This window comes from Hippichthys cyanospilos, chromosome 14, assembly GCF_059441005.1.
Source record: "Hippichthys cyanospilos isolate Australia breed blue-spotted pipefish chromosome 14, RoL_Hcya_1.0, whole genome shotgun sequence".
Lineage (NCBI taxonomy): Eukaryota > Metazoa > Chordata > Actinopteri > Syngnathiformes > Syngnathidae > Hippichthys > Hippichthys cyanospilos.
The window spans coordinates 18,515,001-18,535,247 of record NC_142382.1 but is presented as its reverse complement, the minus strand read 5'-3'; the positions used below and the strand labels follow the sequence as shown (position 1 = coordinate 18,535,247).

At 38.7% G+C, this 20,247-nt stretch overlaps 1 protein-coding gene across 3 annotated transcripts in view; it reads left to right on the top strand.

Moving 5' to 3' along the window:
- The window catches only part of LOC148413224 (apoptosis-stimulating of p53 protein 1-like), a 58,641-nt gene that overhangs the window by 9,431 nt on the left and 28,963 nt on the right, over window positions 1-20,247 (top strand). For 2 of the 3 annotated variants that reach the window (XM_088433618.1, XM_088433617.1), the window contains exons 2-4: window positions 3,103-3,250; window positions 5,173-5,280; window positions 7,827-7,888. In XM_088433618.1, coding sequence (XP_088289744.1) covers window positions 3,103-3,250; window positions 5,173-5,280; window positions 7,827-7,888 — 318 coding nt within the window. Of the gene's footprint in view, window positions 1-3,102; window positions 3,251-5,172; window positions 5,281-7,826; window positions 7,889-19,249; window positions 19,848-20,247 lie in introns of those variants that run through there. The other variant, XM_088433619.1, reaches the window with a different exon arrangement.

Below are 20,247 nucleotides of genomic sequence, written 5' to 3'. Positions count from 1 at the left end.
ACTCAGGAGAGCAAGTGTGTTGGTGTCACCAATGCAGGTTATGTTTGCACGTTTGCTGAGTTGGATTTTGATGATGGTTTATTTGTGAAGTTTTTTTTTCCTACTTAAAGGGAAATGTTCTTTCTATAGTTTTCCCAAGGCATGTTGGATGAGTTCAGCTCCTTCAGAATACAGTGTTCCCTTGTTTTTCACAGTTAATAGTGATAAGTGAATTCTGCAAATTCATTTTTCCTAATGAATATGCACCTCTGAAACTAATACTTATTTTCTCCACTCAAAGAAACCCATGTGTAGTTGGCTAGTTGCATGGCAAGCAATAGCACTCAAGTATTGGCTTGAAGTATAATATCGCTATACCTATCAAATAAACATTGCATCACAATTAGAATAAACCATTTGTATACTATGCGTCAGAAAAACAGTGCGCCGTTCATAAGTAAGCTGATGCACCTTACATATAATAATCGATCAAAAATAGACACATTCAATAATACCGCAGCCGATAAACCAGTGTGCCAAATGGGCTGGAACATACATAATGCATTTGAGCCGGTATGTATGAATGTATGTATGTATGAATTCAAACCCGTGCACTGAATTTTCTTAAAAGGATTGTGTATCCTCATTACAATACAATTCAGCTTCTCCCGAAACCGGATTTTAAAATGTCATTGCTAAATTTAAATTCCTAGTTAACCTGCTGGAAGAAGCACAGTTGAAGGAAGACCGTGCACGCACAGCCACTGTGTGCGGTGCACCCGACTACGCTGGCAGAGCTAGTCCCCTCTTGCCACTTCTTTCAGGCTACACTACTCTCCACTGGCCAAGGTTTTATTTTCCTCAAGAATCACCACACTAGTTAAGCCCATCCGTCTGTGATCAATAGCATGCTTTAACTGATTCATTATTGTATTTTCTTAAGGTTTTCAAGAGTAAAGCTCTCATAATAATATTAATATTATTACTGGTTGAAAACTGTCGAGTAACTCATAGTTAAGTTTACCAACAATAAAAAGTTAATGAATTTAAACCAACTTCATATGATTTGTTCAACAATAACTCTGGTTAGTTCACTTTTTTTTTCTCCAAAAAACCTGGGATAGAGAATTGGTTGGAACCGTCATCGAATGGAAGAACCTGAATCAGAATCGCTATAGATCAAATTGAAACCCAACCATAAAGCAGGCAGTAAAAACTGACTGTCTTGTTAGTTGATATCCTTTCCTGAAAAGTCTCCACCTTTCTATCTGTAGGTGACAAGTCATGTTGTGTATCGAAAGAGTCTATTTATTCATGCTCCTGGGATTCCATATCTCTGACAGCCTCTCCAGGACAATCAACAACACAGGGGTGGTGAAAAAAGCCCAGCAGCAACTCCACTTCCTGAGAGTGCTCAGAAAAAAAAAAAAAAAAAAAAACTCTTGAGGAGCAGCTGCTGGTGACCTTCTACCGAACCACCATTGAGAGTGTCCTAGAGTATTGCATCATGGGTCGGTATGTGGAGTGCAATGCAAGAAACAGGAAAGTGCTGCAGAGAGTGATCAACACCACCCAGAAAAATCACTGCATCACCTCTGCCCTCCCTGGATGACATTGCCATCTGAGGAGAATGAGGAACATTGTCAGAAACACTGCTCATCCTGGTCATGATTTCAAACTGTTGTCCTCTGCTTGGCATGACAGTGCTAATAAAAGCTGATCAAAAAGACTCATGAACAGCTTTTTCCCCGAATCTATTAACCCTGTGATTATCAACAAAACAAGAAGGTGATTTCACTCCTGAACTGTGTATTCTATTCTATTGTCTTCATTCTATTTATTGCTCATATTTATCTAATATGTATCAATCGGAGCAGCACCCTCATTTTTGTTGTATACCTGTTGTACAATGGTAATAAAGGGATGCTATCTTATGCTGAATGTCAGGTTCATTTTTTAGACATTTATAAGAAACTTTACACAAAAAAGGAGAAAAGGCATTCTTTTTCCAGCCCATGCATGAGGAGAATGAAGCAGGACTGCACAAGTACAAGTCTCCTGCGCTCTGAAGCAGCCTCTCCATACCCTCTCCATTTGATTCAGTGGTCCCTAGTTCCATGAACGTACCGGACATAAAAGGGGTAAAGGTGCATCTAGGGAGAAAAAAAAAAAAACATGGCCGGAACCCAGTGTACTTGTCCAATGTGGGTGGAAGAGTAGTACATGTGTGATAAATGTAGCTGGACATTCTGCAAAATATTTGCTTGTATCTGGGATCTTGTTCTTTCGGTCACGACCCACAGCTCGTGGCCATAGGTGAGGGTCATGAATTTCAACAAATATTTAGTTTAATCAAAGAGGGTTCTGTCATCACATCCAAAACTGTTAACCACTGAGCCAGATGCACGCACAACCATGTGGAATACCTACACGACTGTACGTGTGTTATGTGACCACTGTACATGCTTTCTCATGGCAGATCATCATGTCGTCTGAACATTGGTGAATAATCCAAGTGGAATTTGTCATCAGTCCCGTGATCTTTTTCATGTTTCAATTTATGTCTGCTTTTAATCTAATGGTTTCATTCATGCATTAAAGCAAGTTGTGTCAAGTTGGTGTTCATTTGTTTACATGAGAGCAGCCTTTCTGCTTTTATGCCCATTTAAGAAAGATGAAATGTAAATTAATGAGCTGCGAAATACGAAACATAAAGATAAAAATGTGGTTGTGATGATAAATGCAAAGCCAGTCCCCCTGCTCCCTAATATTTCAGGAAAATGAAAACGTTAAGAATAACTTGAAACATTAAATCCCTTGTGGGGCTATTTGTTGAATTATGTTGGCTTCGGGATTTCCATGTGTGCACGTGTGTGCATGTGTGCTGGTTTGTGAATCTAATCCAAGATTTAGAGAATGTATCCCTGCTCAGTCCGTCTCCATGACACCAGATCACATGATTTGAATAGGTGTGTAGAATACTAGGGATTAGTGCATAGTAATGGTGAGAATGTGTGTTGTGGGGTTGTGGGATATGTAACAGTGGATAATGTATGTGAGTGATGGAGGGCTTTGAGTTTGAAATTCGAGACAAATAGCTTTCACATATTTATATGTTTTCAGGTGATCCTGACCGTTTACCTCAATGACACACAACAGATGCTGACGGAGGTCCCGGTTACTCCTGCAACCAGAGTTGTAGATGTGGTGGAATACTGCAAAGAGGCAGGTGAAGGGGAGTGCCACTTATCTGAAAAATGGAATGGACATGGTGAGTATATTCTAAGAATCTAAGAATACTTCCAGAGTAGTGTGTTGTGTCATCATCATTAAAAATGATTTGAGTTCATCAGACTTGGGCAGACTGTCAGCACCAATGGACTGTCTGTCGGTATGTCACCAACGGGCACCCGTTTTTCCGATGGGCAGACGAATGACGAGAATGCCTATAAAAGCGATGGAATAAGAAAGTGTGTGTTTTGCCCGTTGTAATTGTCGGGATCGACATTATGTCAGGTATCAGTCGATCCAACTCTCCTCTTTTGCAGACGAAATTACAAGCCAACTGTTTTACGTGTTTGTGTGCTGCGTTGCTTGGTGTTATTGACTATCATGAATCACTTTGAGCAGCCTGCATAACAAGTGGCAGACTATGCACATTTAACTGTGCCTAGTAAACTGAACATATTTTCACAGTAACAACTTTAGTCTGCACTACAGGGGATAACATTGTTCATCCTGTGTCTCAGGCATGGTTTCATGAATTGAAACGCATACTGTAAACAATCTTCCTCAGGAGAATTATTGAACAGCCCTAAAGAAGAAAGTAATGATTTTGCTTTCTTAATATGATATACATGAAGAAATTGCTCAAATCATAGCTGAGCAAATTATGGTATGCCTTTCCATGAGCAACGAAATGATGGTGTTCAAGTAACTAATGGCAAAGTGACTATATCACTCTGATTGGCCCTTACCCAGAAAATGCAAGATAAAAGTGTTTAAGTTTCCTAACAAAAGGTGGTATTGCATAAATTCAGCTCATCGTAAAGTTGCTTTTTATTTGTAGAGTATGTGACAGATATCATTTGGTCAAATCTAAACTTTTTTTAACTGTCACCAAAAATAGTTGTTCAAGTCGTTAATTTGGATTGTTGAATGACAGATGTTAAAAATAAAATGAAGCATGATAATGCTCGCGAGTGGATATTACCATAATTCCTCAAATATAAGACACACATTTTTTTTCCTAAAATGAAGGCTCAAAATATGGGTGCGTCCTATAAATGGTAACTCAAAAATGTTTTTTTTTTTCTTTTAATTCAACACCATTCAAGGAAGATCGATCAGTCAAGCTGAGCGTTGGCGCACAAATTTGCATTTTTATATCGGCCGTATTCTTTCTTACAATAATTCCCATAACTTACAAAATTATTTTCAATAAATGAAGTGAGCAGACTGAACCAACATCCAAGAACTTCCTTGTTAACACAGAAAATACAGTGGACCCCCAGGTTACAGCGTCCCTGGCTTATGTTTTTTTTTATGTTGCGATGTGGAATACTGATTTTTTTCGTCCCATCTTCACAGCATTTTCCCAGGTTTGTGACAAAAACAACTGTCATGATCCTAGGGGGTTGGAAGTATTTGTGTTGTTTGTCTCCATCTGCAGGCGTTTTTAGGTAATTGCTCTTGCTTTCAGTTGCCGTCAAACTGCTTCTGTGTAATTGCAATAAAATAAGAATTTTCATCATAGTTTTTAGTTTCAGGCACTTTGATGTGCTTGGTTATTTTTTTCTGTTTTAGACTAAGCTGTTACCTGTATAAATGCTGTAAAAATTAATCAGCTGATTTATATTGCTTTTTTCTTTTGTTAATGTTAGAAAGTTTAGGTTTAGGTATACGTACACTATTTTTATAGATAGTAACCATATTTATAGTCGGGGGGGGTTCTCTTTCTTACAGGGGAATTGGCAAAATATCATAGAGAAGCACTGGTATAATGTAACAATGACAACAGTAAAAAAAATTAATACTGATTTTGAGTGAAAATGATTTCATTCAGAATGACAACATTGTCTGCTTATAAACCATAGTAATGAGATTTGATTAAAAAAAAAATCAAGAGTGGGAATGGATTCACTATATTCTATCCCTTTTGATAAGTTGTTTTTTTCGTCTTTCTCCTGTCAGAGCGAGTTCTCCCTCAGCAGTTGTTACTCCTGGACCTCCTTCAGCAATGGGGGGCAAGGAGGCCAGAGGTCAGCTTCTACCTGCGACACTGTCCTTCCGTATCACAAGGTACAGCACACATATACAAACACACATATTGGCCATACCTATTGTATTTTATATTTTTAATTTCACTCCGACAACAATGTTGCGAGCCATGAAATCTTTTATCAACATGTCTTTTGGTACATGTACATAATGTGTTTTAAATTTTTGCTATTGAAGTATATGGCAGTAAATATTTTTATGAGTTATATTTCAAGATATCATTGTACTCTATTCCTAGAAGAAAATTACACAGTGAATGGTGTTTACAAAGTTTAGAGGTGAGGTTAAGGACTCAGTCAGTAATTAGACCGTTAAGATGATTAGAATTATATAACATGGTGCAACTCTGCATGAGAGGTCTACTTAAGAAATATTGATGAGTTTGCTGCATGTCTGATGGAAAATAATTCACTGAGGCTCATATCAATCAAAATGAAATATGGGCTGATCAGGGTTGTCACTATAGATTCTATTTTATCAATGGTTTATCAATGGGACACATGATGGCTCTTTTATCATAGCGTTACCATGAACCTATAAAAAATATTATTTGTGCTTGAATTGTTTGTTGTTTTGCATCATTTCTATTTTCATCAAAGTTTAAAATTTCTTTTGAAATATACAGTCAGCTGGGTGAAATGGTTGCAGACTGGTTAGCACCTCATATGTGAAGGGCTTTCTTTTAGCTTTCAACTCCAGTCTTCCTGTTTGGTGTTGGCACAGGTTTTCTCCATTCTAAAAACATATATGGTAGACATATTGGATGCTTGAAATTGTCTATAGGTGTGATTGTGAGTGTGAATAGTTGTTGCCTTTGTGTGTCCTGGAAACCAATTTGCGGTTTCTTGGTTTTACTTGCTGCCTGAAGACATCTGGTATAGTGAGGATAATATAGTGGTGAAGATAATGGATTGTTGTACTATACAGCCAGTGAATAATGTGAACATGTGTCACAGTGTGAAAATCAAAGTGCAAGTGTCATTATTCTGATCTGCTTTTGCTTTTTTTTAGGATCTTGTTTTTATTGCAAGGATTTCTTTCAATAGTTTTTCTCTCCATTTTTATTAAAAAAAAAATCTCCAGGCTGCAAAATTATTCATTTTTTCCAGCATTTGTTCAGCTTTGAAAAAGTCTCTCACAAGATCATTGATGTAGGTTATGTGCCTAAAAACAATTGAAATAGCAGAAAGATAGACAACCGGACAGACAGACAGAATCAAAACTAAACTACTTATCCCAGCTCAGTCCTTCACAGTTATTTTTTGCAAAGCCCCCACAGGAAAGACAAAACAAATCACCCCCCTTCTTGCCACAGTGACTGTAAACCTTGGTTTATGCTTAATGTATGAATGCTCTACGTGAAAATATGACGCATGCAGTCTCGGCCGCATGTGTTTTGCAACACTTTATACTTGGTGTTACAAGATTAATCCGTCCCGCGGTTGGGCTCGCAAGGTGAATTCACCATATGGCGGGCAATCCAAACATATTTTAAAAAGCTAATGTGTTTAGAAGCCCAGGTAAAAACATCAAAGTTGTATATACATATTAAATATTGGAATCAAAATAGTATAGTAAGTGCTATGTATATAAAATATACATGTATACAATCAGAAAACAACATAGATAAAAAATATAGAAAGGATTTATTTACTTTTGGGTGCCGCTTGTTATGCCCATATTCCCTTGAAAGGGTAGTCTAGGCTAGTCTAGTCTAGTCTTCATATTTCTTGATTATCTCCAGGTCCGTTACCATATAAATCATCCTCTATAACATCACGAGCAATTTTGGGACCCATGCCTAACCCATTCAAGTTTGAATTAAGCAGTAAAATGCACTGTAAATATGGTTTTGTAACCACTCGCGATAGAACAAAGCTTTAGCATTCTGCCATTTAGAACAAAGTGAGGCCCACCAATAGCAGACCAGCATCTCCGTGAGGAGACGCCACCGACCAATAGCAGACCAGCATTGTAGTGACGCGTTGCAGGGAGGCAGTTGATGGCAACAAGAAATAAGTGCAATTACCTAAAAACGCCTGCAGATGGAGACGAAACAACACAAATACAGCCAACCCCCTAGGGTCATGACACTTGTTTTTGTCGCAAAGCGGGGAAAATACCTTAAAGGGGGGGACGAAAAAACTCAGTATTCCACTTCGCAACATGAAAAAAATGTAAGCCAGGGACGCTCTAACCCGGGGGGTACAACGATTATTGCTGCAAAGCGAGGGAGACACAGTGTAAAAAAGGTGCTAGTGGAGAAAATATTGGCTTTGCAACATCCCATAAAAGTGAAAATTCTCAGCAATGATCTTTCTGGATCCACGTTAAAGTTCATAGCAAGCTCACTCCCCTCCCCTCGCGCAACAAAAAGTGACTTCACAAAAGATATCATCTTGACCCCGCGACAGAACGCCTCATGCAGAGCATAAATGACGCGTGTAGTCACGTTCGGTGTGCAGATAGCATAATACTCACAGGAGATCAGGGAAAATGGATCGTTGGATGGATCACCAATCGGCAACGAGAGCAACTTGTGTGAATGGTTTTGTTTCTTTGTACAGGTAGTCATCAGCCTTTGGAGACAACTTGGACCACAGAAGCAACAGAGGGCTCTGACACCAGAGTAAGACATGCATCACACAAGCACGCACTTATACTACATGCAATATATACATTACACACGACTAGAACTATTGTCTGATGGATAAGCTACTTCAGCTAAACAAACTACATTTTGTTAGTTGTTCTTTGTAAAGTCAGGTAGGTTTCATGCTAGCAGCATTTTTGGGCGCTGTTACATGTTGTTTTTGGCTCAGACCAGACACTTCCTTTATACATGATGAATAAGGCTGACATTGAACACAATTATGTGTAACAGTGTTAGTTCACAGAGGATGACATGGGAGTGGATTTTTACTCCTGTCCCATCCCACTCCCACAGGGAAAATCCCGTCCCGGATCATATTAAAAAAAAAAAAAAAAAATCCTGTCCCGTGACCGTCCTGCTCCTCTGAAAACAACTTCCATGTCATACTGCTCAGATTCAGAATGACCGCTCCTTTTTTCTCTTAAATATACACACTACTTACACCCACAGTGGATGTCTATGAAAAGAAAATTACAAATGGTTGCACTTCTGTCTGAGGTTTTTTATTTCTGTTCCATAATCCACTGCTGTCTGCTCCGGTCAACTTTTTATCCAATACTGTCCTGTAATTTAAGGTAAAAATGACTCACATCCCCTGGGAATGCCATGGGATTCCTGTGATCCATGGGTTCCCCCCAAAAAATGTTAGCCTGTATTGGTCAATCTGCTTGTAAATCAGTTTCTGTGTATGCAAATGTGGGTGTGTGAGTGTGTGTCGGCCAGTCAGTGAAGGTGGGATTAACTTGGTCTCATGATATAACCAGGCTAAGAGGATTGTTAGCCTGCCAAACAACTCCTCCTCATCCTACTCCTCCTCTCACCTTCTTCGCGCCCTCAACTATTGTTTTGTGTTGCTTTTTCCATCGTGTGATTTGCTGCAAGGACCAAAAAAAAAACTTGAGGTGTGGCTTCAATTTGAAGGGGCGGGTGGTAAGTTCAGCTAATGTGTTTTTCATTTAAATTAAATGTAAAAAATCCTAAAAATCCTAACCTATGTTTAAAAGCTGATGCGTTTAGAACCTCTGGTAAAAATATCAGAACCGTACATACATATCAAAAATTGGTACCAAAATATTATAGTAAGTGCTACATATATACAATATACATGTATACAATCAGAAAACAAAATAAATTAAAAATATAACAGGAAAGATTTATTTACCTTTGAATGCCGCTTGTTATGCCCATATTCCCTAACAAGGGTTATGTCCAGCATTGTTTCCATATAAATCATCTTCTTACATCACTAGCAATCTTACGACCCATGACTAACCCTTTCAACTTTGAATTAAGCAGTAAAATGCACTATAAATATGGTTTTATAACCACTCACCATCGAACAAAGCTTTACTGTTCCGCCATTATGAAACAAGTGAGGCCGACAAATAGCAGACCACCATCTCGTGAGGAGACGCCGACAAATAGCAGACCAGCAGTGACACGTTGCATGAAAGCAGTTCGACGGCAATAGTAAATAATTGCAATTACCTAAAAACGCCAGGAGATAGAGGCAAAACAACACAAATACAGCCAAGCCTCTAGGGTCATGACAGTAGTTTTGTTCTCATAACAGGAAAAATGTCATAAAGAGGGGATGAAAAAACTCAGTATTCCGTCGCAACATGAAAATTTTGTAAATCAGGGAAGTTGTAACGCGGGGGTCCACTGTATTGGACCTGCTTTCTGTTTTGTTACTGATTGTGACATTACACAGATTTACGACTTTGCACTTTTTTTTTCATTACGTATGTATATTACAAGCAAAACATATCGCTTCAGAGATCCATAGCTGCTTCCCTTGTGTCTTGTGTTGAACTTTTGCATTGACTCCAAGCGTACTGCACTCACGAAGGCTTGTATTGAGCCTAAACGCCAATGAAAAATGATGACAATTGCTGAGAAGGTTATACTTCTCAAAATGTTGAAGGAAGGGAGAAGTTACGCAGCCGTGGCCCGCCATTTGGGAGTGTAAAAATCCACTGTTTGCAACATTAAATTCAGTGAAGCCAGTTGTAAATAAAACGATCGTCCGTGTGGAAGCAATCTGGATTGCTGACTGCCGGAAGAAGAACATAGTGAACCCATTTCCTTTGAAGTCTCGCGCAGCTGCAGTCATATAAGTAGTTGAATTAAAGACCCAACAATGCAAAGGAGCTAAAAGCCACTATTTAAACATCCTGGGCATCCATAACACCTCAGCAATGCCACAGGCTGATTGCAATAAGCTGTGTGAAAGGATTCCCAACCAAGTACTGAGTGCATTAATGGACATTTTCAAATGATTGATTTTGTTTTGCTGTTATAAATGTGTTTTTTTTTTTTTTTATTAGTTTTCTTAAGATGTATGCCATAATCATCAATTTTAAAATAAGAAAAGGCTTGCAATAATTCAATTGATTTGTAATGAATCCAAAATGTATGACACTTCTTATTTTTTAATTTACATGACACTATATATATATATATATATATATATATATATATATATATATATATATATATATATATATATATAATATATTATTTTTTTTTATTTATTTTTTTCTCCCCCAGAATTCCTTCCTCCTCCATATGTCAGGCTCGTTTCTTATTAACGTCACCCATTACTTCAGAGAGCCATTAGTACTGCTGCACACTATACACGCATGCGTGTGTATACGTGTGGATGTGTGTGTAACTCAAGCTGCGAAAGTGTGATTGCTGTGGTCATTAAGAAATTATGTGTTTGTTTTTGGCTGACTTAACAGATGTCAGATATTGTGACAGATTGAAAGACTCACATGTGTTTTTTCACTGTCTGTATAGTCAGAACGATCTGTGGTTTGAGATGGCTGTAAAGTACTACCTAGTACAAATTAATTTTCATAATGTTGCATGGACTTTTGTTTTTGCACACCATTGGGCTACAGTCTTTTGAGTGGTGTTTGATCCTTTGTATTTCCAAAATGGGACTCATCTTTCTTGGCCAAGTATGTGTAAGAACACTCGGGCCGTCATTGGTCATTATAATTCATTCAAGGAATACATTCATTCCAGGAAAACATACATTCACATTTGGACACATTGTTTGAGGCCCCACTAAAGCTCAACATACATTTTACTCAATATACAGTACTATATTTATATACAGTCGGCCCCCGGCTTACGAGCACCCTGATTTACGAACAATTCGCTTTACGAGCGTGGATCAGGGAGATTTTAATCCTCCGCTTGCGAACAAACCTCTCGCCTTACGAGCATTCCGAATAATCCAGCCATTGAATTTGTTGTAATTTTCTCGCTTAATTGCGTCAACAAATTTAACAGTTGCGACATCGTGAACGCTATTGGTCTTACAACGTCACACTGACTGTCTCACTCACGGTGTCTAAATATAATTACCATTTAAGTGTAGTGTTTGTACAGCTAAAGAGAAAAACAGCCGACATGAAATTAAATGTGCCGATTGCAGGACAAAGAATTGTCATTGGTTTAAATGTGTGTTTTTTTTTAAAATTAATTGTCAATACATTCCAACCGATTAAAAAAAAAAGTGCGAATAATTATCAGTCAGTCAAGGAGACGCCAATATGCTATTGGTCGATTAAGGTCACCCGGTCTCACTCACGGAGATGCTATTGGCCGGCGTCACACGTCAATCACAGAAATGCCGATATGCTATTGGCCGAACGCCTTTATCTAGCTTGATGGGACAGGATGGAAGGAAGTAGAGAAAATGTGTGAAAAACGGAATGTTTTGAAGACTTTGCAAACTTTATCTGTTAGACATAGCTTCTAAAATTACTAGCAGCGGTAAAGGAAGAAATAAGAGGATGATGTTTTAGTATCTCCGTGATTTGCACCCTGACTGAAAGAGTTACTGTAACACTGTAAGACCAATAGCCTATTTGCGTTGCCGTGTTGGCATTGAGCGTTAATCTCTGCATCCTTTTACGGGTGGGATTTCAGTGCTGTTTAATGGTCGTTCTACATAACTGCATGTCATGTTAGACGGCAACCTCCCGACATGCTTTGGGACAGCGCCCTTGTTGCAATACTGTGAGTTGAAACCAACAGTGAACTAATGTTCGAATAAGCTATAAGTATGGTGCCTAGTTAATACTTCTCACACACCCTCCTCTCCGCCTCCACTCAGCTCAATTCACGTCGGGAAAAACAGCTGACATGAAATTAAGTGTGCCGATTGCAGGACAAAGAATCGTCACAGGTTTAAATGTGTTTTAATCAATTAGATGTCAATACATTCCAACCGTTTAAAAAAACGTGCCAATAAGTATCAGTCAGTATCAGTCAGACACCAATATGCTATTGGTCGATTAAGGTCACCTGGTCTCACTCACGGAGATGCTATTGGCCGGCATCACACGTCAATCACAGAAGTGCCGATATGCTATTGGCCGAACGCCTTTATCTAGCTTGATGGCACAGCTGGTTGGGATGGAAGGAAGTAGAGAAAACCCTGACTGAAAAAGTTACTGTGACACTGTAAGACCAATAGCATGTCTGGTTTATAGTGATTACTTCAGCTTATCTCAGCTCAAGTCACATCTTTCCAAAGGTAAAAGTCGTTATTCCTTTGTATTTGTTATTTAATGAAACTGTACAGTAGATTATGTGACTCAATATTAATATATGTATACAGCGTGATGTTCTTACCTAAGGCTTCTGCGCGCGTTGCACGCATTCACGAATTAACATGGGTTTGGATTGCCCGCTATACGAGCAATCCGAGATACGAGCGTAGCCGCTGAACGGATTAAGTTCGTAACCCGGGGGCCCACTGTGTATATATATATATATATATATATATATATATATATATATATATATATATATATATATATATACTAATATACAGTATAATAATAATAATAATAATAATAATAATAATAATAATAATAACTAGAAAATTGCCATTCCTGAAGAAATTACGTGTGAAGGCGAAAACGCTGAAGGCAGAGGCGTTGAATGGTGGAATGTTAAATGGCTTGAATCTGTGAAGTATTCTCAATATTACAAGGTTGAAACGGTTTGAATAGGCCAAATAATGCAGAAGACACAAGGGAAAAACTGAAAAAAGTGGAATTGCCAGAACATTTTGAATTGTGGGAAGAGGAAAATTGATACACCCATGAAATGGCGGAAATCGAGGGAATAGATTAAAGTTGGAATGGTGTAAATTGCATGAGTGATGGCAAAGAAGGAGGGTTAAAAAGTTTAGGTGAGAACAGTGGGAATGAACGAGGAATTATGGGTAATAATATTAAAATAGTTATGAATTATTGGAACGTGTGGATATTAGTAATGATAAAAATGTGAAAGGAATGAATTGAATGATTTATATGTGAAATGGCGAAGCTTCAAATGTGAAATGGGAAATATGCCATTGGGAATGAATTATGAATTTTTATAAATGCAAAATATGGAATTATGGGAAAATATTTTATGAATAATTGGAAGGATGGAAATGGTCTCTAAGGTGAAATGAATGAGTCAAATGTTGTGAATTTGTAATGGGAAAGCTCAAAATGTGAAATGTTAAATCTCAAATTGGATATGAATGTTGGACTATTGAAGTAAAAATATGGAATTATGGGAAATATTAAAATGTATGAATTATTGGAATGATGGGAATAATCCATGAGGTAAATTGAAAGAGTTAAATATAATTTTGAAATGGGAAAGCTCACAATGTTAAATCTCTCATTGGGAATGAATGGGGAATCTTCCCATTAAAAATGAATTGTGAAATATTAAAGGGTGAAAAATATGGAATTATGCAGAAATATAGGAATGTATGAATTACTGGAATGATGGGAATGATCCCTATGGTGAGATGAATGAGCTAAATGGCGAAAATATGAAATGTGAAAGCTGTAAATGTGAAATGTAAAATTACCCAATAATAAGCCAATGGGATTTTTGGCGTGGAAAAAAGGGAATTGTGGAAAATCTGTAAATATTTGGAATGAGAAAAATGGAAGCAGTTGTCGCACGATTAATTGGAATAATATGAAATCGGAATGGTGTGAATTGGAAGAACTGTGAATGAGTTGAAATGCGCAGTAAAACGGGCTGAATAAAAAAAAGTCATAAAATAAATGTTGACCAGCCCAGTGGAGCAGTGGGAAGCACGTCCGCCTCATAGTTCGGTGAGTCTCACTGCATCCACAGGAACACTCAGTTAGTTGTCGCCTGTCAACCAAATGGACAAATATGCTAAACTAGACTAGACTTGATATGAAAATTCAGATGCGCTGCTTTCTTTGCAGAAATGTGTACCCAAAACCAAGTGAGCCAACCCTGAGCAATCATCAATATTTAATCAAGAGAGCAAATATGACATGAGCAAAAAATAAGTAGTTGAAACCAAAAAAAAACCTCATTCATAAAAGTTTAACAAGGGGAATTTACACCAAAAATCTGATCTCACCCTCTCATCACACAAGAAATGTACACATCACATACAAAAAAAAAATCAAACACTATATGTATTTGGGTTTGTTCATTTTCATAATTGCCTCATACCCCAAAAAAAGTTTACTTAGCATCCGTTGTTGACAGAATGTGAAGAAAAATTTGTCAATAAAAGCAGAACTTTGTAAAACTCTGGAAACATTACAGACAGCAATGTGCTCCATGCAGTGTAATCATTGTCACACGGGCCCTGCGCTCCCCCGAAGATGCCCACTAAAGTTAATTTTACCTATTCTTGTCTTATGCGCAGTTTCCTTACAGTAATATAATGACGTCGATGTACCAACATGCGATGAGGACTATATGTGTCCCTTTTTTCGTAAATGATGAGTTCTGTTGAGTTGTGGGTTGTTTATGACAATGATGACGAGTGTCGTATACACTTCCTGTTATTTCTGTAGCACTTATTGCTCAGGATTAAAAAACAACAACAACAACAACAACAACAAAACACTGGTAAAATAGCTCAAACAAGTTGAAAACAAACAAATAAAAAAAATTATGATTGTTTGGCAACTTTGTCAATTGGAGAATGAGTACACTTTGGCTGACTCAGTCAAGGGCCACAGCTGGTTCTTGAATACCCAAGGCAAACATAGTCAGAGCCCTCTTCTCCTTTCCTTTTTTTTTTTTTGACAAAATGTGATGCATGTGATCAGAGGTGGGCACTTTGTCAGCACTGATGGACTGTCCGTCAGTCTGTTACATGCCTGTTTTGCTGACAGACCGACGAGTAATGCTAAAAAAATGATTACCGTAATTTCCGGACTATAGAGCGCACCTGATTATAAGCCGCAACCCACTACATTTTAGATGAAAACCGATTTTGTACATACACAAGCCGCACCTGCATACAAGCCGCATGTGCCCACATTAAAACATGTAAACATATTTACAAAGAAAGACGGTACACAGAGAGAGTTTTCAAAGTTTTAATAATATAACTTAACAATAATAATATAAATTTCTTCCCAAACGGTGCCTGTGACAGGGCAGTAAAACGGTAGCAACATGGTAGCAACACGCTAGCAACATGGTAGCAACACGCTAGCAACACAGTATAACAGGTCTGGTAAAACAGGTCTGGTAAAAGAACGTACTGGTAAAAATCACGGTAAGCCGTCTTCATCTTCCTCCTTTGAACTGAAGCCATCAAAGTCATCTTCCTCAGTGTCGGAATGAAACAGTGTCATATAGACGTCGTCTCACACTCCCTCAGCCTCTCTCTCGCTGTCACTGTGCCCTCTCCGTCATGCAGCAGACCGGCTTTTCGGAACCCGTTGGTGATGGTGAATTTTTTGACGCTGCCCCACGCTGTCACGATCCACCGGCAGAGTTGTGAAAAAGTTGCGTTTCACATGCGGCCAGTTTTAGTGAAAGATTTCTCGCCGCTAGTCATCCAATTCTCCCATTCAACATGGAGCGCCACTTTAAATGCACGATTCACACTAATGTCAAGCGGCTGCAAATACTTCGTTGTGCCCCCAGGAATCACAGCTGGAATGGAGTTTGTCCTACGTCATAAGCCTTTCTTTTTGCATTTTCCATGATGAGGGTATGTTCACGCTAATTTAATTTATGCACAAGACAGGAAGTTGCAGTCTTCCTCGACGCATATATTCCACCGGTCTTAATCTTACCTTTTCTACTCGAGCGCCCCTAGCGGCTGTTAGAAAAATTACATAAATTGGCCGCATCACTGAATAAGCCGCAGGGTTGAAAGTTTGGGAAAAAAGTAGCGGCTTATAGTCCGGAATTTACGGTAATTAAAAATTAATTGCATTATTAATCGTTGGGATAAACATTACGTCAGATGTCCAGCGGCATCCAGCTATCCATCTATTCTACCATGCTTATGGCATCCAGCCAGCGGGTTTCTGCGCAATGACCGACGCAGAAAACGAGGAAAGAGAGGTGGTGTAGTGTGTCGTCTGAGCGCTTACTTGGCTTCCTCCAGACTCAACCCTCACCGTCCACCGTTTGTGCGCTCAGAAGTGAGCGCCAGCTATAACATGCAAGGCTACAGAGACTATTGCTATCGGTGGCTGCTCCAGAGGCCAGGTATCCGCTCCCCCGTCACCGGCCCGCTAGGATCTGCAGACGGGAATGTGTGCCGGAGAATCTCCGCCCAATCAGTCATACTTCCCAACAACCCGACCGGTGTTTAATTCGCATGGTGCTGTTAAACACTAGGTCAGTGGCGAACAAGACCTTCATCTTCAATGACTTTTTTATTTCTTCTTCCTTGGATTTTCTTTTATTGACGGAAACCTGGCTGAAACCAGGTGAAAACAGTGCCGTCGCAGCGCTCCTCCCACCCGGCTGTTCCTACTTCAGCTCCCCTTGTCTTACTGGGCGGAGAGGTGGGGTCGCTGCTGTGTTCAAAGACAGTTTTAAATGTCGGCTTCTTCCCACAGACACCTATTCCTCTTTTGAACTACAATTATTCGTGTTGGAGTTTGCAAGTTCTGTGTTATGTGCTCTTGTTTATCGCCCTCTCAAACATAACAAGGACTTTATTCAGGAGTTTTCTGAGTTTTTGGCAGACTGTCTCCCAAAATATGATAAACTCCTGATATGTGGAGATTTTAATGTTCACATCTGTTGTCCTTCAGACCAGTTTGCCACGAATTTTAAAAGGCTTTTAGTGTCTTTTAATTTATTCCAATCAGTGAGTAAACCTACGCATCATCTTGGGCCTACCTGGACCTCATTATTTCTGCTTGGCTCTCAATTTCCATTTGTGAGCTCTCTGAGACTGTCATCTCAGATCATCTCCCCATTATTTTTGAATTTCAATCCCCCTCATCAGTTAGCAAGTCCCTGGTTCCGTCTGGCGCCGCATCATCAGTTCCTCCACAGTCGATGAATTTTCTGCTGGGATTCTTGGATGTATTTCCACAACAAGGTGTTCACTCTTTCAAGGAACCAATGGCTGCAGAACAAATTTGCATTCTTTCCCTGATTGGTCTTTGGTCAGAAAATGAATTCCAGTAAGTTTTTCAATTCCATAATTAAATACTTTTTAAAAACAATGGAATTCAATCTCAGCAATACTTTGGTAATGTTGTAGTGAATGTGGCATGAAATTTAGACGCATTTTGACAAATAGTTATTAAACCATGTTCTATAGTTGTAGGGCAGGCAGTTTTAAATGAGTCCACATTTTGAGTGTCATGTAAAGCATGTAGTGCTGCAGGATCATGGCCAAAATGATAACCACAATTATTTTGGTCAATATAGGGATCATGATTATTAATCATGATTATTCATAATGTTTGGTGAAGCATGTCTATTTATTGCCCTTTTTAACCAAGCAGTATATAAACAAGGCTTCAAGGCTTGATACTTACAAACAATACTAATAAACTAATAATAATCTATAATAAACTTATAATAAATTTGTCACACAAGCCAAAACAGTTAACTTACTTGCTGAGTGAAAACGAATGAAAAAAATGAAGCCTACTTAAAGCCAATCATGTTCTTTTTAGGCAAATTTTAATCTATAAGCAGTCAAAATGTCATTTTCGGGCATTTCAAACCAAATTTATTCAAATTTAATTTAAAAATGGATGTCAAATGACAGCTAGCGCAGTATAGATTAGGTATCAGGTGAGAAACTCAATGCCATTTCTCACTGGGAATAATATATTAGGGTGAGAAAAAGAAAAGCTTTTGTCATGCAAACATGTGGGAAACATTGCCCCCTGGTGGTAGGATGACAAAGTGCTTGATTTGACATCAGGCACTTGATATTGGAGGGTAAAATTATGAGAGAGGTAGCAGGCTTTTTAAATGTTAATATCGTCGGGGATCAGCTTAATTAATCGTGGCAGCCAATATTGTGATTGCGATTAAAATTTGATTAATTGTGCATCCCTAAAAGCAGGCATGTCTTTAAAGATGAGGGTTAATAAGCATGATGTTGAATCATAATTAGGGTTTAACCCCATAGCTGGCTTTGTTTTCGTGTTACACTTATGCTACCATGTTGTGTGTCAAATGCAGTGTAACTGTAGAACCACATACAGTACATGGTGTTAACTTTAAGTGTAAGTCCAAAACAGAAAAAAAAAAAAAATAGAAGGAACATTGGTCGTACGCTTATTCTAAATAGAGACAAACCATTCAAAGAATGCAAATACAGTAAAATATGCTCATGCCTTTGACATTCTCAAGTGAGGCTGTCAAGATGAACAGAAACATAAAGTGATCTTAAGTCAATCACTATTTGTCTATAAAGCACTTATCAGTCAGTTCTCAGGGCAACAATCATAGAACAATAAAACTCAAATGACTAGAATAAAAATTCAGCTATTAAAATAAAATTATCAACTGTGATTCAGATTGAGTATTTAAATATGCTGTTTTGAGTGAGTCAAATCTGGAATGTTGGGGCCTGGCTATTCCAGTTTTTGTTTCCAACTCCTGCAGCCCACACCTACACCCACAAACTACCTAGACGATTGGGCCAGATTCCATAAACAAGATTCTGTACTTTGTGTTTGTGTGCATGTGTGTGTTTGTGTGTGAGTGTTTGGTCCATGGATGAAAAAATATAACACAATGGGTGGCATATGTTCCCCCCCACATGTATTCATGAGCATGAGCAGGTTGATATGGATAGGTATGTGTCTTTGGGCAGGTTTAATAAAATTCTCAGGCATGTTGCCAATGTTAATAAATTCTATTATTATCTAACCACCTTCTCTTCCTCACGACACACATCTAAAGGCAGTGCTGCAGTGATTTCCCTACTGAGAGTTGGCGGAAGAGATTGAGTGTAGGTGTGTGTGTGTGTGTGTGTGCGTGTGTGTGTGTGTGTGTGTGTATGTGCGTGCGTGTGTGTGTATATGTGTGGGAGGGGGAGTAAGTTGGTCAGGTGGGTAGGTAAGACCAGGTGTCATTGCAGCAAAAAGCTAGCTGCAGCAGCATGGCAAGGACTGAGTGCAGGGGAGGTGAATTAACGTAGTGAAAGAGCGGTGAGGAATGTAAACATACACAGCGATGTAAGAAAGATTGTTAAAATGTGCAAAAGACAGTAACAGTATAGAAGATAATTATAGAAAAACGGCATGAAAAGTTTTTTTTTCTGTTCGGGCAGTAATCATTTATTGTAGGGTCGTGCAAAGGTGAGACAGAGAGAGAGAGAAAGCAAGAGAGAGAGAGAGAGAGAGACAGAGAGAGAGAGAGAGAGAAGGCGTCGTAAATTATAGCATATCAGTGGCGGCATAGAGATGGGAGAGAAAGTTGTGATAAGAATTGCTTTGTTTCAACCTCGCTGCAAGCCCGTGGCCTCTTTATTCCATCAGAAAGTGTAAAGGGCTGCTGTTTGTCTGGGAGTGCCGTGAGGATGGAGTGGAATGAGGTGGATTTGGTGCAGGAATTTACCCTTGAAGGGCAATGCAGCAAAATTAAAGTCCGCTCCTGCAGGATCACATGGGACAGCCTGCAGGTAAATACAGCACGACTTGAAACTGACACGACACGGGACTGCATGTTAATATCATTTGGGATTGGACAGCAGCAGAGTCGGCAGAATGTTGCACAGTGTTGATTGCATGAGCCATAAAAGTGCCTTTTCCATTGCTGTGCAGTGTGAGGTGTCACTGTTAAGACTTATATATACGTAATCATTTTTTATATGTTTCAACAATGACACATGAGTCACACCCAAACACCATTTTCTATAACATATGAACTTGTGAAAAGAGTAACGTTAACATGCAACACACACTGTTGCATACTGGACAAACCAACAAATCCAGCATGTCATGTTACATTTTGGGCAAGCCAACACACCCATTAGTTAAGATAAATAGTATATCACAATGATTATCATATCTTCTTCAAAT